The 17459-nt window shown below is 35.5% G+C and overlaps 1 protein-coding gene across 1 annotated transcript; it reads left to right on the top strand.

The window, feature by feature from the left end:
* The first annotated feature begins 117 nt into the window (after positions 1-117).
* On the top strand, positions 118-16232 carry LOC125813929 (protein EXPORTIN 1A). The gene is made up of 32 exons (XM_049493408.1): positions 118-428; positions 2536-2652; positions 3750-3842; positions 3960-4031; positions 4197-4304; positions 4392-4474; positions 5301-5439; positions 5559-5627; positions 5724-5801; positions 7231-7293; positions 7370-7414; positions 7534-7641; positions 7718-7819; positions 7907-8110; positions 8293-8352; positions 8944-9054; positions 9268-9365; positions 9601-9709; positions 10097-10162; positions 10267-10365; positions 10671-10751; positions 10940-11029; positions 12277-12362; positions 12541-12621; positions 12692-12874; positions 13025-13091; positions 13621-13731; positions 13854-13961; positions 14049-14186; positions 14260-14391; positions 14482-14586; positions 15679-16232. The coding sequence occupies exons 1-32, from the start codon at positions 330-332 to the stop codon at positions 15799-15801; spliced, it is 3228 nt and encodes a 1075-aa protein (XP_049349365.1). The 5' UTR covers positions 118-329; the 3' UTR covers positions 15802-16232.
* Positions 16233-17459: the final 1227 nt, after the last annotated feature.

The raw sequence follows: 17459 nt of genomic DNA, 5'->3' as shown, positions 1-17459 counted from the left end.
AATAAAAGAGAGGAGGGAAAAGCGCTTGAAAATTAACTTCCCCAAATCCCTCTTTAGTAATAGTAGTATATATATTTACTCTCCTATTATTTCTCTATATACTCTTTCTGCGTCAAATTGAAGCTGTCTCTCTGTTTATGTTTTCTCCTCTTTTGGCCTCTTTCTAGAAACTCATGTTTTTTACAAAATCCACATCTTTGAAAACACCTTTTTAACAATTGAGGCGCTCACTTTTTCTTTGCTTAGGGTTTTCGTTCTCGTTTCTAGGGTTTTACTGCTTTGCTTGTGATTACTTCTAGGGTTTATCACTCTGTTCGTCCGTTCTCACCATGGCGGCGGAGAAGCTGAGAGATTTGAGCCAGCCCATTGATGTTTCGTTGCTTGACGCTACTGTTGCTGCTTTCTATGGCACCGGATCTAAGGAAGAGGTGAGAGCATTTTTGCTGTTGCTCTTCATTTGTTCAATTTATCTGGTTTATCTGACAATTGCTGGTTAAATTTTCTGTTTTTCGTTTTCGATGGCTTGGCATGACTTTAACTTTTTTGATTGCTGGTGTTTAGTTGAGTAGAATGGCGTCGTTCTTTCTATATAGGGGATGCGTTTTTTTTTTTTTTTTACTTTTTTGTTGCGCTGTAAGAGCTATGTTTGGACTGGCTTTTAGTTTTTTACTTAGTCATAGCGGCTTTTGTGTTGTTTTTATCCTTTTAGATTAAATTAATTTTCCAAACGTGGTTAAAAGCTATTTTTGGCCTAAAAGCACTTAAAATAAGTGCAACATTAGGTTTGTTGTAGGTTACATGGAAGCGTCACTTCCTTTTGGGAATTTGAAGAATTTATATTGCTTATGTACAACCATTCCTGTAATTTTTGCTGAACTCGTTGATGTCACCAAGACATTGACTAATGTTTGTTCAATTCCTAAGGATTCGTAGTTTCAGATGCTTGGAATGTACAATGTTACAGTTGTTTTGACCCTCACCCCAGGTTTAAAGAAAAGGAAAGAGTTAGAGAAATCTGCATGAGAAGGGGGAAAAGTCCTCACCTACATATGAAAAAAATGAAGGCTTTGGATGTAGGCAGTTCTTTCTCTGTGGTATCCCACATTTTAATCTCGTTATTGTAAAGATAAGTAGATAGTGGCATACTAGAAGGATTCTCAAACCTGCTACGTGTATAAAGAAAAACGCAAGGCATCTGTACATCCTTTTTCGTACTTATACAATTAACTCAGCAGTTCTCTAGTATGGCACTAGTTACCCTGTCGGTGTATAATGGCTTGTTGCCGCTAGAACACTTTTAAAAAAAGATGTCTATTGCCTTTTTGCTTTCTATAAGGCTCACTTGAGTGCTTTATACAGCTGTAGTTCCACCAATTGAATAACAGGGTCTATATTCTGTGAATTAGTAAGCATCAGATTTTTTTTTTTTAAAAAAGGCAAAAATCTTTTATGAGTGTTAGTGTGATTCTGTGAATAACAATTCAGTTTCATACACGAGAGGATTCAGTTTGAGGAGTGGAACTCGCAAAATCTTTGTTCTCATTGCTAGCCAAGTCACAATAATATTTCAAAGACTTGATTACCATAGCAATAGGGATGGTGGTAAGCAATATGAACTTCCATCTGGATTACAATAGTGATAAGCGATAGAAACTTCCATCTGGATTGCAATAATAATAGTGATAGTGAGAGCAATAGAAACTTCCATCTGGATTACAATAACAATGGTATCGGTAGGCGATAGAAACTTCCACCTGGTTTGCAATAACAATAGTGATAAAGATAAGTGAGATACACCTTCCATCTGGATTACAATAACAATAATGGTAGCTGAAAGCTAGAAACTTCCATTGGATTACAGTAACATTAATGACTGCGTAAAGCGATAGAAACTTCCATCTGGATTATAATAATAACAGTGATAGTGATAAGCCATAGAAACTTCCATCTGGATTACAATAATAATAATATAATAATATAATAATAATAATAATAATAGTAATAATAATGGTAGTGGAAAGTGTTATAAACTTCCATCTGGCATTTAATGTGACTTTTGCTGTTTTGCATCTGTTTATATTTGGCCACCAGATATTTATGAGGACCCTCAATTTCCTGCTAGACTCGGAAGAAAATAAATCTCAAGTGTTTGCTGTTGTTTTTCCGGGCTTGCCTAGTGCGGGTTACCTCTTTTGTTTGGTTTGTGAGCTATTGCATAGGAGTAGGGGTTTTACCTATGCGCACTCAAAGGTAGTGGCGGTGGGTTTCCCTTGTCATAAAAAAAGTGTTTGTTGTTCCAAATTAAATATGTAGATTACAGATTAAACTTTTTGGGGATAAAAGGAACAATTATGATGAACAACTGTAGAGAATAACCAAAATATGGCTTAGCCCCGTAGGATCATATATACAGCTTGTCAATTGGTTTGCTATGTTATCACTGCTGATGATTCCTCTGTTGAACAGTCAGGCCTAGAGTTGGAAACATTTCCACTGTTCTTATGTTAATCATATACTATATGTATTGCTTTGCAGAGAGCTGCAGCGGACCATATTTTGCGCGATTTGCAAAATAACCCAGATATGTGGCTTCAAGTGGTTCACATTCTATCGAGCACACAAAGCCTGAATACTAAGTTTTTCGCTTTGCAGGTCAGTTTTACAGTACTTTGTGATGTTGAACTTGCAGCTATGACTCTTTTATTCAATTTAAGTATCAGTGTTTAAATGTGGTTGAGATTGTTTAACTGTTATACTGTGATTAGTGTTTTTATTTTTAGTATCAGTGTTTAACTAGGATTGAGATTGCTTTAAACGTAACTGTTTAACTGTGATTAATGTTTTCTTTGGTAAGGGTGAACTTTGACTGATGCAAGCGAAAAAAGTAATTCACGTACTCCCTCCGTAGTCCGTCCCCACTTATGGGATGTAGTTTGACTGGACACCGAGCTTAAGAAATATGGAAAGACTTAGCAATGTTTCAAAATTACCCTTGAAAAGCACATCTTTATGGACTTTTTGCCGTATAAGCAGGACCCAATATGGGTAAAATCTTGTTAGTGTCATTAAATCTTTGTCAAATAAGGAAATGTGTCATTCTTTTTGGACTGACTAAAAAGGAAAGCGTGTCATATAAATTGAGTCGAAGGGAGTATGAAATTATCACTATTTAAGCTGTGCGTGAAGTTCTAGAATTATTTTTGGACTGTGGAGATAAGGCGGGAGGGATGACAACCCAAATAGAAACTTTTTTGAAAATTGGGAAGTTTAAATTGAGTAATTTGTTTTTTGGAAAATAATGTGGAGCAGAATGCTAAAGTTGTGTCTTGAGTATTAACAACTACTTAACTCTGTTTCGATTTGTTTGTCCTACTTTCCCTTTTAGTCCATTGAAAAAGAATGCCTCTTTCCCTTTTTGGTAACTTTGAATTTCAACTTTTCACTTGGCACTTTTAAGACTACAAAACTAAAAGACAAATAATACATTCAACATATCTTTAGTTTATAGGCACAAGATTCAAAAGTCTTTTTTACTTTCGTAAATTCTGTGCCAAAGCAACTTGACAATCAATTTGAAACTGAGGGAGTAACATGATAGAGATGCTGTCAGGTGGTGTTTATTGTGCAACTGTTAAAAAAAAAGAACTGTTGTTTTGTTTCAGTTCTTTTTCTATGTTTGTTTGGGACTTCTAGTTTAGTTATATATGGCAGAAAGCTGAGTAAGATATTTAACTGTCTTCACCCTGCAGGTTCTAGAAGGTGTAATAAAGTATAGATGGAATGCATTGCCTGTCGAACAACGAGATGGAATGAAAAACTATATTTCTGAAGTTATTGTGAAGGTACAACTACGCATTTCTTGTTATTTCTCTTCAACTTATTTGGACCTTGAATTTAATTTCTGTTTCCATGGATTTTATTAACCGCGTCATTTATGCTTATCCCTATATTGAGCTCAGCTTTCCAGTGATGAAGCATCTCTGCGGCGGGAAAGGCTATATATTAGCAAGCTTAACATAATTTTGGTTCAGGTACTCTTAATACCTACAACACTCTCTTTATAAAAAAGGAACACACACGTAGACTGAGCCACACACACAGCACCCTCATTATCATTGATTGTGACTCGTGTTAGTTACACATGAAGTTGAAGGGTCTTTCAGAATTCATTTTTTTCTTGGCATTTATATTTTCAGATTTTGAAGCACGAGTGGCCTGCAAGATGGCGAAGCTTCATTCCTGACTTAGTTGCGGCTGCAAAGACAAGCGAAACAATATGTGAAAACTGCATGGCGATATTGAAGGTAGATTTCTCTACATCTTCATTTCCATCTTCCAATGAAAACATTAGAATCAAGTACACCTTGAAAACTTGAAACTACTATCTTCAGCTTCTAAGCGAGGAGGTTTTCGATTTCTCAAGGGGTGAAATGACTCAACAAAAGATCAAGGAGCTCAAACAATCTTTAAACAGGTACAATTCCATATCTGTATGAGTTTCTTTTTGGTTTAATTTTTAACTTGGGATTTTTTCCACATAGGATTGTTTGATATATGGGATAACCTCAAATATTGGCTTTGACATACTGGTGTTGAGTAGAGTCTAGAAACCATTTACCATTTTGAAAATCGGCAAAATAGATGAGAAGGAACTAAGTAGAAATAGGGAAATGGTAGAGAAATCCGAACTGTTGGAACTTCCCTTTGGTTGGTTGCCAGAGAAAATAGGAGGTGAAGACTGAAGAGTTCTCTAAAGTAAAAAAGAAAATAGTATGTAAAGAGTTATCACTGTTTTGGTGAAACTTTGTGGCTCAGTAGAAAATACTTTTCCAGACTTTGTGGCTCAGTAGAAAATATTTTTCCATTCTATGAAAGAAAGATTATTTACATAAATTTATTTGGTTCTCTTCCTTTCTGATAAATGCATGAGCTTGTGTAGCTTTTTGTTTTTCTGTTTGAGTATTTTATTCTTTTGGCTTGTACTGGCCTTTTATTTAAGACACTTACAACTTGTTCTTTCCTGCTGTTTTTTTTTAAAAATTATATTTTTGAAGCACTGAATGTGATTAAAACCTGGTTATTTCTACTATGCTTGGGTGAAACAGGCGGTTTTGACTTGAGAATTAAAAGATTCTATACACCGTATGGATTGTAGAGCTCCTTATATAATTTCTATATAATTTCAAAGAAGAGGGTCTTCATATATAATCTTTACACACATTGAATTATGGTCAGATATCTTCCTTTCCTTTTATAAATTAAGACTTCTCTTTCTAAGACATTGGTTCCTTTGTTTACAGCGAGTTTCAACTCATCCATGAACTATGCTTGTATGTGCTATCAGTATCCCACAGAACTGAGCTCATCAGGGCTACGCTTGCTACACTGCATGCTTTCCTTTCATGGATTCCACTTGGCTATATTTTTGAATCAACACTGGTTTGTATTCTCGGTTGCTTATCATTTATCTTTTTAATTGAAGCATGTTCTACAATTTGCTGTCTTAATACAGACGTGTTTGAGGAGTGTTGCCTGACTTGTGTCTTTTCATATTACAGTTGGAAATACTGCTTAAATTTTTCCCCATGCCATCTTATCGCAATCTCACACTTCAGTGTCTAACAGAGGTATATAATGACAAGATCTCTACTAGAGTTTCTTTTAACAGTAAAATTGATCCGTAGTTATTCAGTATACTTTTTGGTTTCTGTGTTAATATGCAGGTTGCTGCCCTTAATTTTGGGGATTTTTATAACGAACAGTATGTCAAGATGTACACCATATTCATGGGGCAGTTGCAGGTGAGCTAATTAATCCTTGATGTTGCTTTGTTCTTATTTAATTGGTTCAAGAGTGTACCATAGATCATAGATGGAATCAGTCTATGGTTAATCGTTGTATAGCTGTATTTAGTTTCTCTGTCAACTTTGTGACAGTTAACAGTGGATTTGTATTTTTGAGCAGGGTAAGGCTATTTGGTTTTACCCTGAATCTAGCCAACCCTTCTCTTTGTTTTTCAATTGAGCCTTAAGAGAGTTTTTCCCTAGAATTGGTTGCTTGGTCTTGACATTGGTACAAGTTATTAGAAGAATTACATAAGCTTCTCCGTGCGTCAAATTTTGAATAGTTGTATGAATTGATGACAGGAAGTGTCTTTTTCTCCTTATTTGTGTATCAACCACACCCTTTGTGAATGCCTTCTATTTTCTTTAGCACTGTAGACCAATATATCTGTTGTTTAATTTTTCCCACGGACTTTAGAGGGTTGCTAGTTGACTTTGTGCCGAATGAATAGATAGTCTTTTTTTAATTTATAAATTTGAATATTCTAAAGGTGAATGTTAGTCTTATGAAAACCTTTGTGAAGGACATTCTATTACTGACATACTGCAAAGAGGAAATTTGGTCTGATAATAGGGGACAATATTGATATATTACATGGGGAAGTTGAATAGTTTGGTGTTGTCCGCCGTGAACCATATCATTGTCTAGGTTTGTTTACTAATATGTATAACATTTGTATACCGGTCTGTCTCGGAACAGCTGTGTTACCATCACTTATCGTAAACGTTGTATAATCTAAGTAGGAGTTGTGTGAAACTTTCATGGGTCGTTTGGTTGGGAACAAGTTATCCCAGGATTAGTTATCTATCTTGGGATTAGCTATCCTGGGATAACTTATCCCATCACTATGGTATAAATGGTGGGATAAGTTATATCCCAAACATGGCAACCAAACAAGACACAAATTTTTTATCCCATGACTATTTATTTTTATCCCTTGCACCAAACGATCCCTCAGTACTTTTCTAGGACAATGGTTAAAGCAAAGGTGGTACAACTTATTTGACTAGGTTATTGTTCTATTGTTGACAGAATGAAGGCCCTCTTTAAATTGCTCATTCTAGTCTTGTCTAGATACTTTTGTCTGTGTCGACTTTCTCCTTTAGAAGATGCTATGATGTGTTTGAGTTTGCTGTTCTATATGGATTTAGTAAAACATCACGTTCAATTTACCGAAGGATAGAGTTATTGTGATACCTAAGTTGGAAATTTGCTGTAGACTCAGTCGCTTAATCAAAATGCCCAAACTTACAGTTGAACTTGGTTCATCCGCCATTCTAGGTGTTAGTGTTGTTGATATAGGCTGTTTAGTTATACCTTAATGTTTGGCTAGTTATGGTTGTGCTATTGTGCTCATTATCTGATGGTTTTTCTTCGCATGTATAGAGTGTTCTTCCAGTTAATACAAACATTCCAGAGGCGTATGCAAATGGAAGCAATGAAGAACAGGTTTGTTTGAGACAGTGGATTGTTAGTTAACGGTTGTATTCACTTGTAAACTGATGTTTTTCTTTCCTTTATACAGGCATTCATTCAGAATCTGGCTCTGTTTTTTACATCATTTTTTAAGGCAAGCTTCTTTACTTTGTGTTTACGACATGAGAACATTTACTTTGAAGTTGTGTATTGGCAATATGATTTTGGAATGTAGTAGTCAGCGTTGTCTCTTACAAGCTACTTTGTATGCAGTCTCATATACGTGTGCTAGAATCATCACAAGAGAATATAAGTGCCCTCTTGTTGGGGCTTGAGTACCTTATTAATATCTCGTATGTGGATGATACAGAGGTTTTTAAGGTATTGCACCACTGTTTATTTGTGATTCAAAAACTTTCTTGGTAGTGTGTGTGATTGCTAAGGTGTGGTTTGGCAGGTTTGCTTGGACTACTGGAATTCCTTAGTTCTTGAGCTGTTTGAAGCAGCACATCATAATCTTGATAATCCTACAATGACTGCAAACCTGATGGGGCTTCAGGTATGACAAGGCACCTGGATCCTTTTTGCCTAGAACTCTCCAAAAACCAAACTGCTCATGTGCAAGTCTTTTGTGTTAATTAAGCAGATGCCACTGCTTTCTGGCATGAATGATGGTCTTGGAGCGCAACTTATGCAGAGGAGACAACTTTATTCTGGTCCAATGTCCAAGTTGAGGTTACTTATGATATCTCGCATGGCAAAACCTGAAGAAGTTCTCATTGTCGAAGATGAAAATGGGAACATTGTCCGTGAAACAATGAAGGACAATGACGTCCTTGTGCAATACAAGGTATCTATCTTGTTAGTTCTTACAGAATAACCTGTTGAATTTGATTGACAGTCTTTGGATCTTGTTGGGTTGGAGTAAATTTAAGAGATGCATGCTATATTTGGCGGAATGCATTTTGCCTGATTCTTGTTTTGCAATGTTGGGTCCTCTTTTTACGTGTTTGATGATGTTAAATTTTGCAGATCATGAGGGAAACTCTGATCTACTTGTCACATCTTGATCATGACGATACTGAAAAGCAGGTACACTTCCTTTAAAGCCATCAAATTTGTTGTGACTTGAATAAATGTAGTTGAAGTAGCATGCTAAATGTTCTTTAAGCTCGTATCGGTTCTGAATTTTCATATCGTACTTTTCTGGATGGCTAATTAGCATCAAAGAGATACTCTAGAAATAGATGGTTTGGGTTTCTCAATTATGGTGATTTTATGGCTAATTGCTGGAGAGCTCTTAAATGCATAAATCCCTGATCTGCTGAAGAATTAGTTGAGATGACGATTCTATCCTTATTTGCAAACTACAGTATATAGGAGGTCTTGGCAATTTCTATTACCTTTTGGTTAATTGCAACTTGTCTTATATTCCAGGCTTCCAACGACCTAGTTATAGTTAAGCTGTTCATTTAGTTATCTTCAACCTACTTCCAAGTGCTGTTGCTAATTGCTTTTGGCTTGATTAACCTTTACTTGCGATTGAAGTTTGTTGATTTTGTTCCAAGTGTTGTTAGCTACTATTTCTTTTCTTTGACACGGTGTTTCGGGCAAAAATGTTTCATGATGGACAATTGCTAATTTTCGAGGTTCATTAAGATTTCATATTCGTGTATCACTCAGATGCTGAAGAAACTTAGCAACCAACTCAATGGCGAGGACTGGTCGTGGAACAATCTAAATACATTATGTTGGGCAATTGGTTCCATATCTGGGTCGATGGTGGAAGAGCAGGTATTTTGCTTATATTAGTTTGGTTGTGCAACTTTTTGCTTTCAAGATTCAAGAGAACATCCTAACTGCTGTTTCATGCTGTCATTTTTACTGAAGTTTTCTATGTGCATCTTTATTTTCTTGCTGTAAACTGAACAAGACTACCAAATTTTTCTATCATTTAAATGCTAAGATCTTGATTTTTCACATTTTTCCTTGTGTTCACTTTGGCAGGAGAACAGATTCCTTGTCATGGTGATACGCGATTTGCTTAACCTATGTGAAATCACGAAAGGAAAAGACAACAAGGCCGTAATTGCAAGCAATATAATGTATGGATGTGATGTCATTGCCGTTTGCCAGTTTTTATTTTCTTTGCCAGAAGTTTTTCAGTGCATCTAATTCGACATTATTCATTGTTTTACAATTACCTCTCAAAAAATCACAAATTTAATCTTCTCCAGAATGCTGTTTTTACTAATTTTTATAGATGGTGTATGGCATACAGCTACTCTGTATTCTTTCAATTAAGAAATGTTGTCACAACTTGTTTTGATCAACTGCCAGGTATGTTGTTGGGCAATATCCTAGATTTTTGAGAGCTCATTGGAAATTTTTGAAGACTGTTGTGAACAAATTGTTCGAGTTCATGCATGAAACACATCCTGGAGTGCAGGTTTCTACTTCCTAATGATTTAGCTTTCAGCTGCTGTTTTACTGTTTATCCTTGTCGGAATTTGCTTTGCCCTCTAGTTACTGAGTGGTTGGTTCACTTATTGCCAATTGTTGTGGCGTATAAAACTGGTGATCATTTGGTGATTTCATTGTAGAGTCCTATGGAATTATGCCATGTGGTATCAGTAATCAGGTCTTTCCTTGTTTATTGGCATTGGGTCTCCAAATAAGTGATGAAATGACTTGCACACTGAGTGTTCAAGTACTTGTTTCACGTTATGGCCTAAAACACTGGACTGCAATCAACTATTTTCTTGTGCTTATATGCTATTGTTCATTGTGGTGCCGTCATTCCTGTTCCTGAGGACCTTCTGTCTCTTTTCTCTAGGATATGGCCTGTGATACGTTTTTGAAAATTGTTCAGAAATGCAAGCGCAAGTTCGTTGTAGTCCAGGTAATAGAATATTTTGTCAATAGCATCAGTTTCTTCTGAAGATACAAGGGTGAAAAAATGACTGAACACTGATCTGGTACTGTTTACTGTCTTGTTGTTCTCAGGTTGGAGAAAATGAGCCATTTGTTTCAGAACTTTTAACCACTCTTCCCACAACCATTGCAGATTTAGAACCTCATCAGATTCATACCTTCTACGAATCTGTAAGAGTTTTTTGTTCTAGTGAATAAATTTCATTTCTTTTTACTTGTTTCTTTAGATGTTTTAAATTGCCTCTGCCTTGTTCTATATGGCGGTATTTGACTGGGCACTAAGTTTAAAAATGAAAGACTTTTGGAACATTCTTAAAGTCATTAAAGGGTAAAATGGAATGGTTAAGTTGAAGACTTTCCAAAAATATAGAAATGTGTTTTTCTTTTCAAAACAAACTTAAGAAGATTCAAAATGGAAACTGAGGAAAAGGACTTAAATCTTTTATGCTGAAAGGATTTCTGTGTCCTTTTACTAGGTTGGTCAAATGATTCAAGCAGAACCTGATCCCCAAAAAAGAGATGAGTATCTGCAGAGGTTGATGGAGCTTCCAAATCAGGTAAGCGGCTACTACTGACATATGGTCTAGATTAGATGTATTTGGATGCTATCCATCACTTTGTTTGTTTATTCATCTGTTTTTGCATACTAATATCTTTTTTTGCCTTCATTGGAGGCGCCACATAAGATTACTCATGGAGTTTATACTACATATTATTGTGGCTTATGAACATTTAATTTTTACAGAGATGGAATGAAATTATAGGACAAGCACGACAAAGTGTGGACTACCTGAAAGATCAAGATGTTATTCGAGCTGTTCTAAATATATTGCAGGTTACCTTTTATATCCGTCACCTCTACTTCAGATTATTTCATTAAGTATTGGGTGATAAATGATATTTGAAGATAAACATAGTATAATATCGAATATCAGCACCTATCAGATATGCATTCTTGGTCCAGCGGTTAAGCCTTTCCTTTAATTTGAAGAGGTTTACAAGTTCGAACCTCCTATTTACTTTCGTCAAGCATTGTTTTCTTATTATTTCTATTTAGGCCTTTGGTTTGAGTTATTTTTTTTTTTATCTATTTCAATGCCCCTTTAACAGTTTTAAAAACAACATTTCAGTCCTTTCTGCATATAGCGGGTTATTTGGAAGAAAAGAAATCAACAATTTTTGAAAGAGAATGTGAAAATATACATATATTGAAATAGAAATGTATGTCTTTGGATTTTTGGTGTAGACTAGAAGATGTTAATACAGTAGATAGAATGTTAGATTTCCTCAGCTTCTTACTATGATGTAAAGTGACTGATTTGCATGCAATTTGGCACAAACTTTGTGCTTCATTTTGTAATGTCTTATCATTTAATAAAACCAAAATATCAAGGATGTTTTTTTTTCCTTTTAATAGTAAGTTAAAAAACAATATTATTTTAAGGCTCTTTTACCAGTTTAAAAATAACAATATTTCGAGGCTAATTTGCTTTCAAATCATTGAGTATTAACTTTGGTGATTTAGACTCGAAGCATGCCAGTTTAAGTTTAACCACATGTTAAGAGTTTCTCTGTTGAATACTATGTAGTCGCAAAATGTAGTATGTTTGTTATGTCTTTATGAGGATATTAACTAGGATTTATTACACAAGCTAGCTACACTATATCTGGGCTTTGCTGATGCAGGTTTCTCATTAGTAGTCTCTATTCCTTTTATATTTCTTTTTAAACTAAATTAAGTAGGCATTTGGACATGGAGTGGACCCATCACACTATGGGATGTAAGTTTCCAATTCATCATTTCTTGGGTGATGAATTTTTTGTATGAATACAAAGTTACCCTTTTCTCAAAAAAAGTAGGCATTTGGACATACATGTTATTTGCAAATCAGTATTTTACAACTTTGTTTATTACTTCAAACGTCAATCAAATCATGTGGCTTGTGCTGGGATCACAGAGTTTTGGCAATCAGGCTTCGTATCCTGTTTTGTTTATAATGTTATCCTACTCAGCAATACTTTTGCATTAAAATCCTCCTATTCTGAGCATGAGGTTCTGATGCATTTTCTTTTGCCTTGCAGACAAATACTAGTGCTGCTAGCTCACTTGGAACTTATTTCTTACCTCAAATTACTCTGATCTTCTTGGACATGCTCAATGTTTATAGGTATTGGTATTATACTTTCTTTTTCTTTATTTGATTTTTGTTTTCAAAATATTTAGATGTCTTGTTACAACTTGATTGCATGTATTTGGTGTTTAGGTGGTCACCTGTACCGTTATATTCCCACTTTTTGACAGTTATTGGGTTTTTGTGATTTTTTTGTGAACCTTTTCTGTTGCAGAATGTACAGTGAGCTTATATCTACAAGCATCGCACAAGGAGGGCCCTATGCCTCAAGGACATCCATTGTGAAACTCTTGCGGTAAGTTCCATTTTTTTTCTTTTTCTTGCCAGTTTAAGATGCATCTTCTTACACATGTGATGTGTGGCAGCTCGGTAAAAAGGGAAACATTAAAGCTTATTGAAACATTTTTGGACAAGGCTGAAGATCAACCACACATCGGGAAACAATTTGTGCCGCCAATGATGGACCCAGTTTTAGGTGACTATGCAAGGAATGTGCCTGATGCTAGGGAATCTGAAGTTCTGTCTCTTTTTGCTACAATTATAAACAAGTAAGCTAAGCCCCCCCCCCTCCCCAAAAAAAATGGCACTCAGCATGAGCTCGTAAATTGTCTGCTCCAAACAGGAATTTCTGCTATGTGCCAATTTTGTCCATATTCTCATGGTACACCTACTTCTGTGTCTAACATATTTCTTGTTAGGTACAAGGGTGCTATGATTGAGGATGTCCCTCGAATATTTGAAGCTGCTTTCCAGTGTACTCTGGAGGTTTGTTTCCCCCCCCTTTTTCCGAGTTCACTTCTATTCTTTAGTAGTTAATATGTAGCCTCTTCTTTTTATATTAAGTCATCCCAATAGTACACCAACTATGCCTCTGTTCCAAATGCCATCCTCGGCATTATTTGACTAAAAAAATTCCTGCATAAGCTACTTGTTTGATAAAGGGTGTTCCTATTTCTGCAATGCTGCATTGCTCCATCTTCTCATGAAGCTTATAGATGTATTTGTTTTAGGTATTAATTTGGTGATACTATTCTCCTTCCTCATTTATTTGATTGAGAGTTCTTTATTCCGTTTCTTTATACATGCATTTGTATCTGTTTTTGGAGTCTTTACCTGCGTTTATCTCAAGCAGTTTTAACAGGCAATACGGTTGTTTGTTTGCCCTATCCAGGGTGACATAACAACGGACTGTAATATGCTTTAGAGATAATTTGATTACTTCAATAAACATCTGGCAAGTTAATCACTGTGATCTCACATGATCTGTTTGATGAATTCATTTATTGTACAACAGATGATCACAAAGAACTTTGAAGATTATCCGGAGCATCGGCTCAAGTTCTTCTCATTACTTCGTGCAATTGCTACACATTGTTTTGCTGCTTTAATACGGCTGTCGAGTGAGGTATGTATTTTTTCCTGCTCTTGATGTAATGTATGGACCACCAATTCTAGTTTATGAAGCTTGCATTTAGAATGTCTGGATGAACTTATGATAGATCTCATTTTCTCCTGAATTTTGATCAGCAATTAAAACTTGTGATGGATTCTATAATATGGGCTTTTCGGCACACTGAGAGGAACATTGCTGAAACCGGGCTTAATCTTTTGCTGGCAATGCTGAAAAATTTTCAGGTGCTTCTTTATTTTGTTAGCCATTAGATTGATTGTTCATGTTCAACATATGTGGTGGAGGTCTAACAGTTTCTTCTCTCATGGCAGAATTCTGAGTTCGCTAACCAGTTTTATAGGACTTACTATTTGACGATCGAGCAAGAAATTTTTGCTGTTTTGACAGACACGTTTCATAAGCCTGGGTTTAAATTGCATGTATTGGTGCTACAGCATTTATTTTGCATGGTATGTGTCTACCTAACAGATTAGTTTTCCTAGTGTACTAGTATTTTCTTGTAACATAGTGCTATGATTTCAGGTAGCTATGTTGTCTGAGCCACTATGGGATGCATCGACAGTGCCTGTTTCATATCCAAATAATGTTGAATTTGTTCGCGAATACACCATTAAGCTTCTTAGTACATCCTTCCCCAACATGACCTCTGCTGAAGTATGAGCACAAGTTTTGCATGATGTTTTTTCATGTCAATTTGTGTATATTTTTAATTTAGATGTTAGTGATGGTTTGCTCTTTTTTCAGGTGACTCAATTTGTCAGTGGGCTATTTGATTCAACAAATGACCTTCCCACATTCAAGAATCACATAAGGGACTTCCTTGTGCAATCGAAAGAGTTCTCTGCTCAGGTTAGTGTTACAAGTAGACCATTTGTTCCAAGATTTCTTTGTTTGGGTTGGGTGTGTGTGAAGGTCTTCTATTTCTCTACCCTCTTCCTGTATGTACATGCTCCACGGCAGAACCTAATAGATTGTCAATACTTTGTTTTTGGGGCGTAATGGCAAGCAATATCCTAAAAAGAAATTTTTTATAAGTTTTAGGAAGGTTTCATTACCTGTTTTTTCTCAAATTCCCCAAAAAATGTAAATCAATTCCACTGGCTTCACATGTTTCCCTAACAAATAAAAAGTTCATGTTTTGTAATTTTGTTTAATCTGTATGCCAGGTCGCTGAGGGACTTTAAATAGAACACGGACTAAAAAGAACTTTGTCAAGATTCTGATGAATTAAATTGTGTCTAGCTTTAGCTTGTCTTATTTTGTCATTGTTTGCAACCGTAGCCATATTGTGAGTTCCACTTCAATTTACGTGCTACTTTTTCTACCCTATGTCCACAAATTCATGTACTTCATAGATGAATATTTGTCATAAAAACTCTGAATTATTAGCATCTGTGTTGGGTTTTACCATGGCTTATTTACAGATGTAGGTCATATTGTGAGTTCCTGACAACATGCTAGCCTGTGGGATGACTTGGGAAAAAGTTTTTGTTAAAAAAAGGGGAAAAGAAGTTTGTGAAAAAGGAAAATTTGCTTGAATAGTTGTGGTTATTTTTGAAGCTCTCTGAGGATTTTTTGAGTGGAAGTTCTTCTCTAATAAGTACCCTAAAACCACTTTTCTAAAAACAATTTTTGGCAATAGCTCTTTTTTATCTGTAATTTTTTGGCAAACTTTTTTTTTTCCTTTTATGCAGGCTCAGTTTTTTTTCTTCCTAAGGTGAAAAGTTGAACAAATGTCATTAGTTTTATCCCCTTTCCTTTCAGAAGTTTTGGATATAGAGATGAATTGCTTCCTCATGAGTTCTGGACCTTTTAGTCTAATATTATCTTGGTCTTATTAGTGTGACATACTGATGTTATTAACTAGCTTATTCATATTTTCTGGTATTTAGCTGTTTTTTGTACCACTTAACTCACTTGGATTCTTCACTTTTCCTGCAGGACAATAAGGACCTCTATGCCGAGGAAGCAGCTGCTCAGAGAGAGAGGGAACGTCAGCGGATGCGTTCTATTCCTGGTCTAATTGCACCCAACGAGATACAAGATGAAATGGTGGATTCATGAGATTCACATTCACATATACCCGTTTATACCCCTGAAGGCGGTGTGGGTGCTTGGAGTGTTAAATCACAAACTTTAGTGGCCAGCACATCCTAATTTTTTTTTTCAAGTTCTGTTGTGTTGCAAAAATTCGCACATTAGTACTGAAAGTGATCTCTCGGTCTTGTGGCAGTGATTCAAGGAAAGTGTTGGATGGGTCTAGGTAGTTAGATCCTAATCTAGGAATACAACATGTGTATGGACATTCATGGTTTCATTTTCGATACTGTAGTTGGCTAGAGGAATTGATGGATTATTTAGTTGACCTCGACATCTGCCATCGAGAGTAGGTTTATTAATGTATACAGGCATTGGCCGGTTGTGCAGTAATCATTTTTGGTTTTTGGTGGACAACGGTGGTGTATTTTTACACAATATGCAGAAGTATGATTTTTAATTATTGCCTTGTTACTGGTATATCTGGCTTCGTTGGAAATGTATCAATGAATGCCATTTCTGAATTGTCATCAAACTTTAGGGCGGCTTCTGGCTTATCCCCATTTTCCAATGAGGAGATCCAACGTCAAGTGCAGGATTGCTGTCAAAGGGGCGGGAGAGTCAGTTCTCTCTGTGTTACGGATTCCTGGGCATGAGTTAAGCATATCGTTGATTGCTCTTTTTTTCGATTGAGCGTCGGTACTTTTGGAGTCTCTCTGTAGGCGTGCAAAACAACAGAGCCATTCCATGTTCTCTGTTTCATTACGCAACATTGCCTCTGGATGTTGCTCATAAAGGATTAAAAAGAAAAACAGTTAAAGAGCATAGATTATTTTATTTTATTTGCTTCGTTCTTGCTGAAACACCTCTACGGTTGACGTGCTTTTTTTATTCTTCCCTTTTTTCGTTGTCTGTTTAGGACGTAGACTCTTTCAAATTTATTGAATGCCTAACAAATTTGGAGGGAAGAAAGAAATGTAGGACTAACGTAGAAAGTGCATACGAAATGCAGCCTACATGGTATGTTTTGATAATGTCACTTGGATTAGTAGTGATGAAATGAGGAAAGTGAGACTGAAATGGTTTGAAGAGATATGCGATTTAGAGGTATTGAGAAGAGGTGATTAAATAGAATATGGCGTAACTTTAGCTTATCGAAGATAAATTAGTGCAATGTAGATAATTGAGTTTTGATTTGTTTTTCATAGTGGGTTCAGGCATGGTGGTAGTCCGAGAGTGTAGTATTAGTCTTACACATCTATCATGTATTTCCTTTTCAATTACTACATTATTTTATTGTTATTCTTGTTTCTTTTCTCATGAAAAAACAAACGACTTAGAGCCTGCTTGACATTGCTGTTGGGGAGCTCATAAACACTTAATTTGAGAAAAAAACATTAAAAAAAAACTATAGATGTTTGGCAAACCTATAAAAATGCTTTTAAATGGAAGCAAAAGTAGTTTTTTTGGTGTTGGAAAAAAACTAAAAAATTCTGCTTTATAAAAAAAGCAAAAGCAGAAAATTATTTATATATTATATATACCAATATATCTCTTATTAATTAATTAACATATCTCATATGTTTGGTTAAGTTCCATTTAATAATTTTATTTTTAATTTTTATATAATAAATTATATATTTTATTTTACTTTTATGTATTATTATTTTATGTATTATTTTGCA

The sequence above is a fragment of the Solanum verrucosum genome, unplaced genomic scaffold (assembly GCF_900185275.1).
Source record: "Solanum verrucosum unplaced genomic scaffold, falcon-dt-bn FXZP01000205.1, whole genome shotgun sequence".
Taxonomy (NCBI): Eukaryota; Viridiplantae; Streptophyta; class Magnoliopsida; order Solanales; family Solanaceae; genus Solanum; species Solanum verrucosum.
Note: the sequence above shows the minus strand (reverse complement) of the source record. Positions and strands in the feature narration are given on the sequence as shown.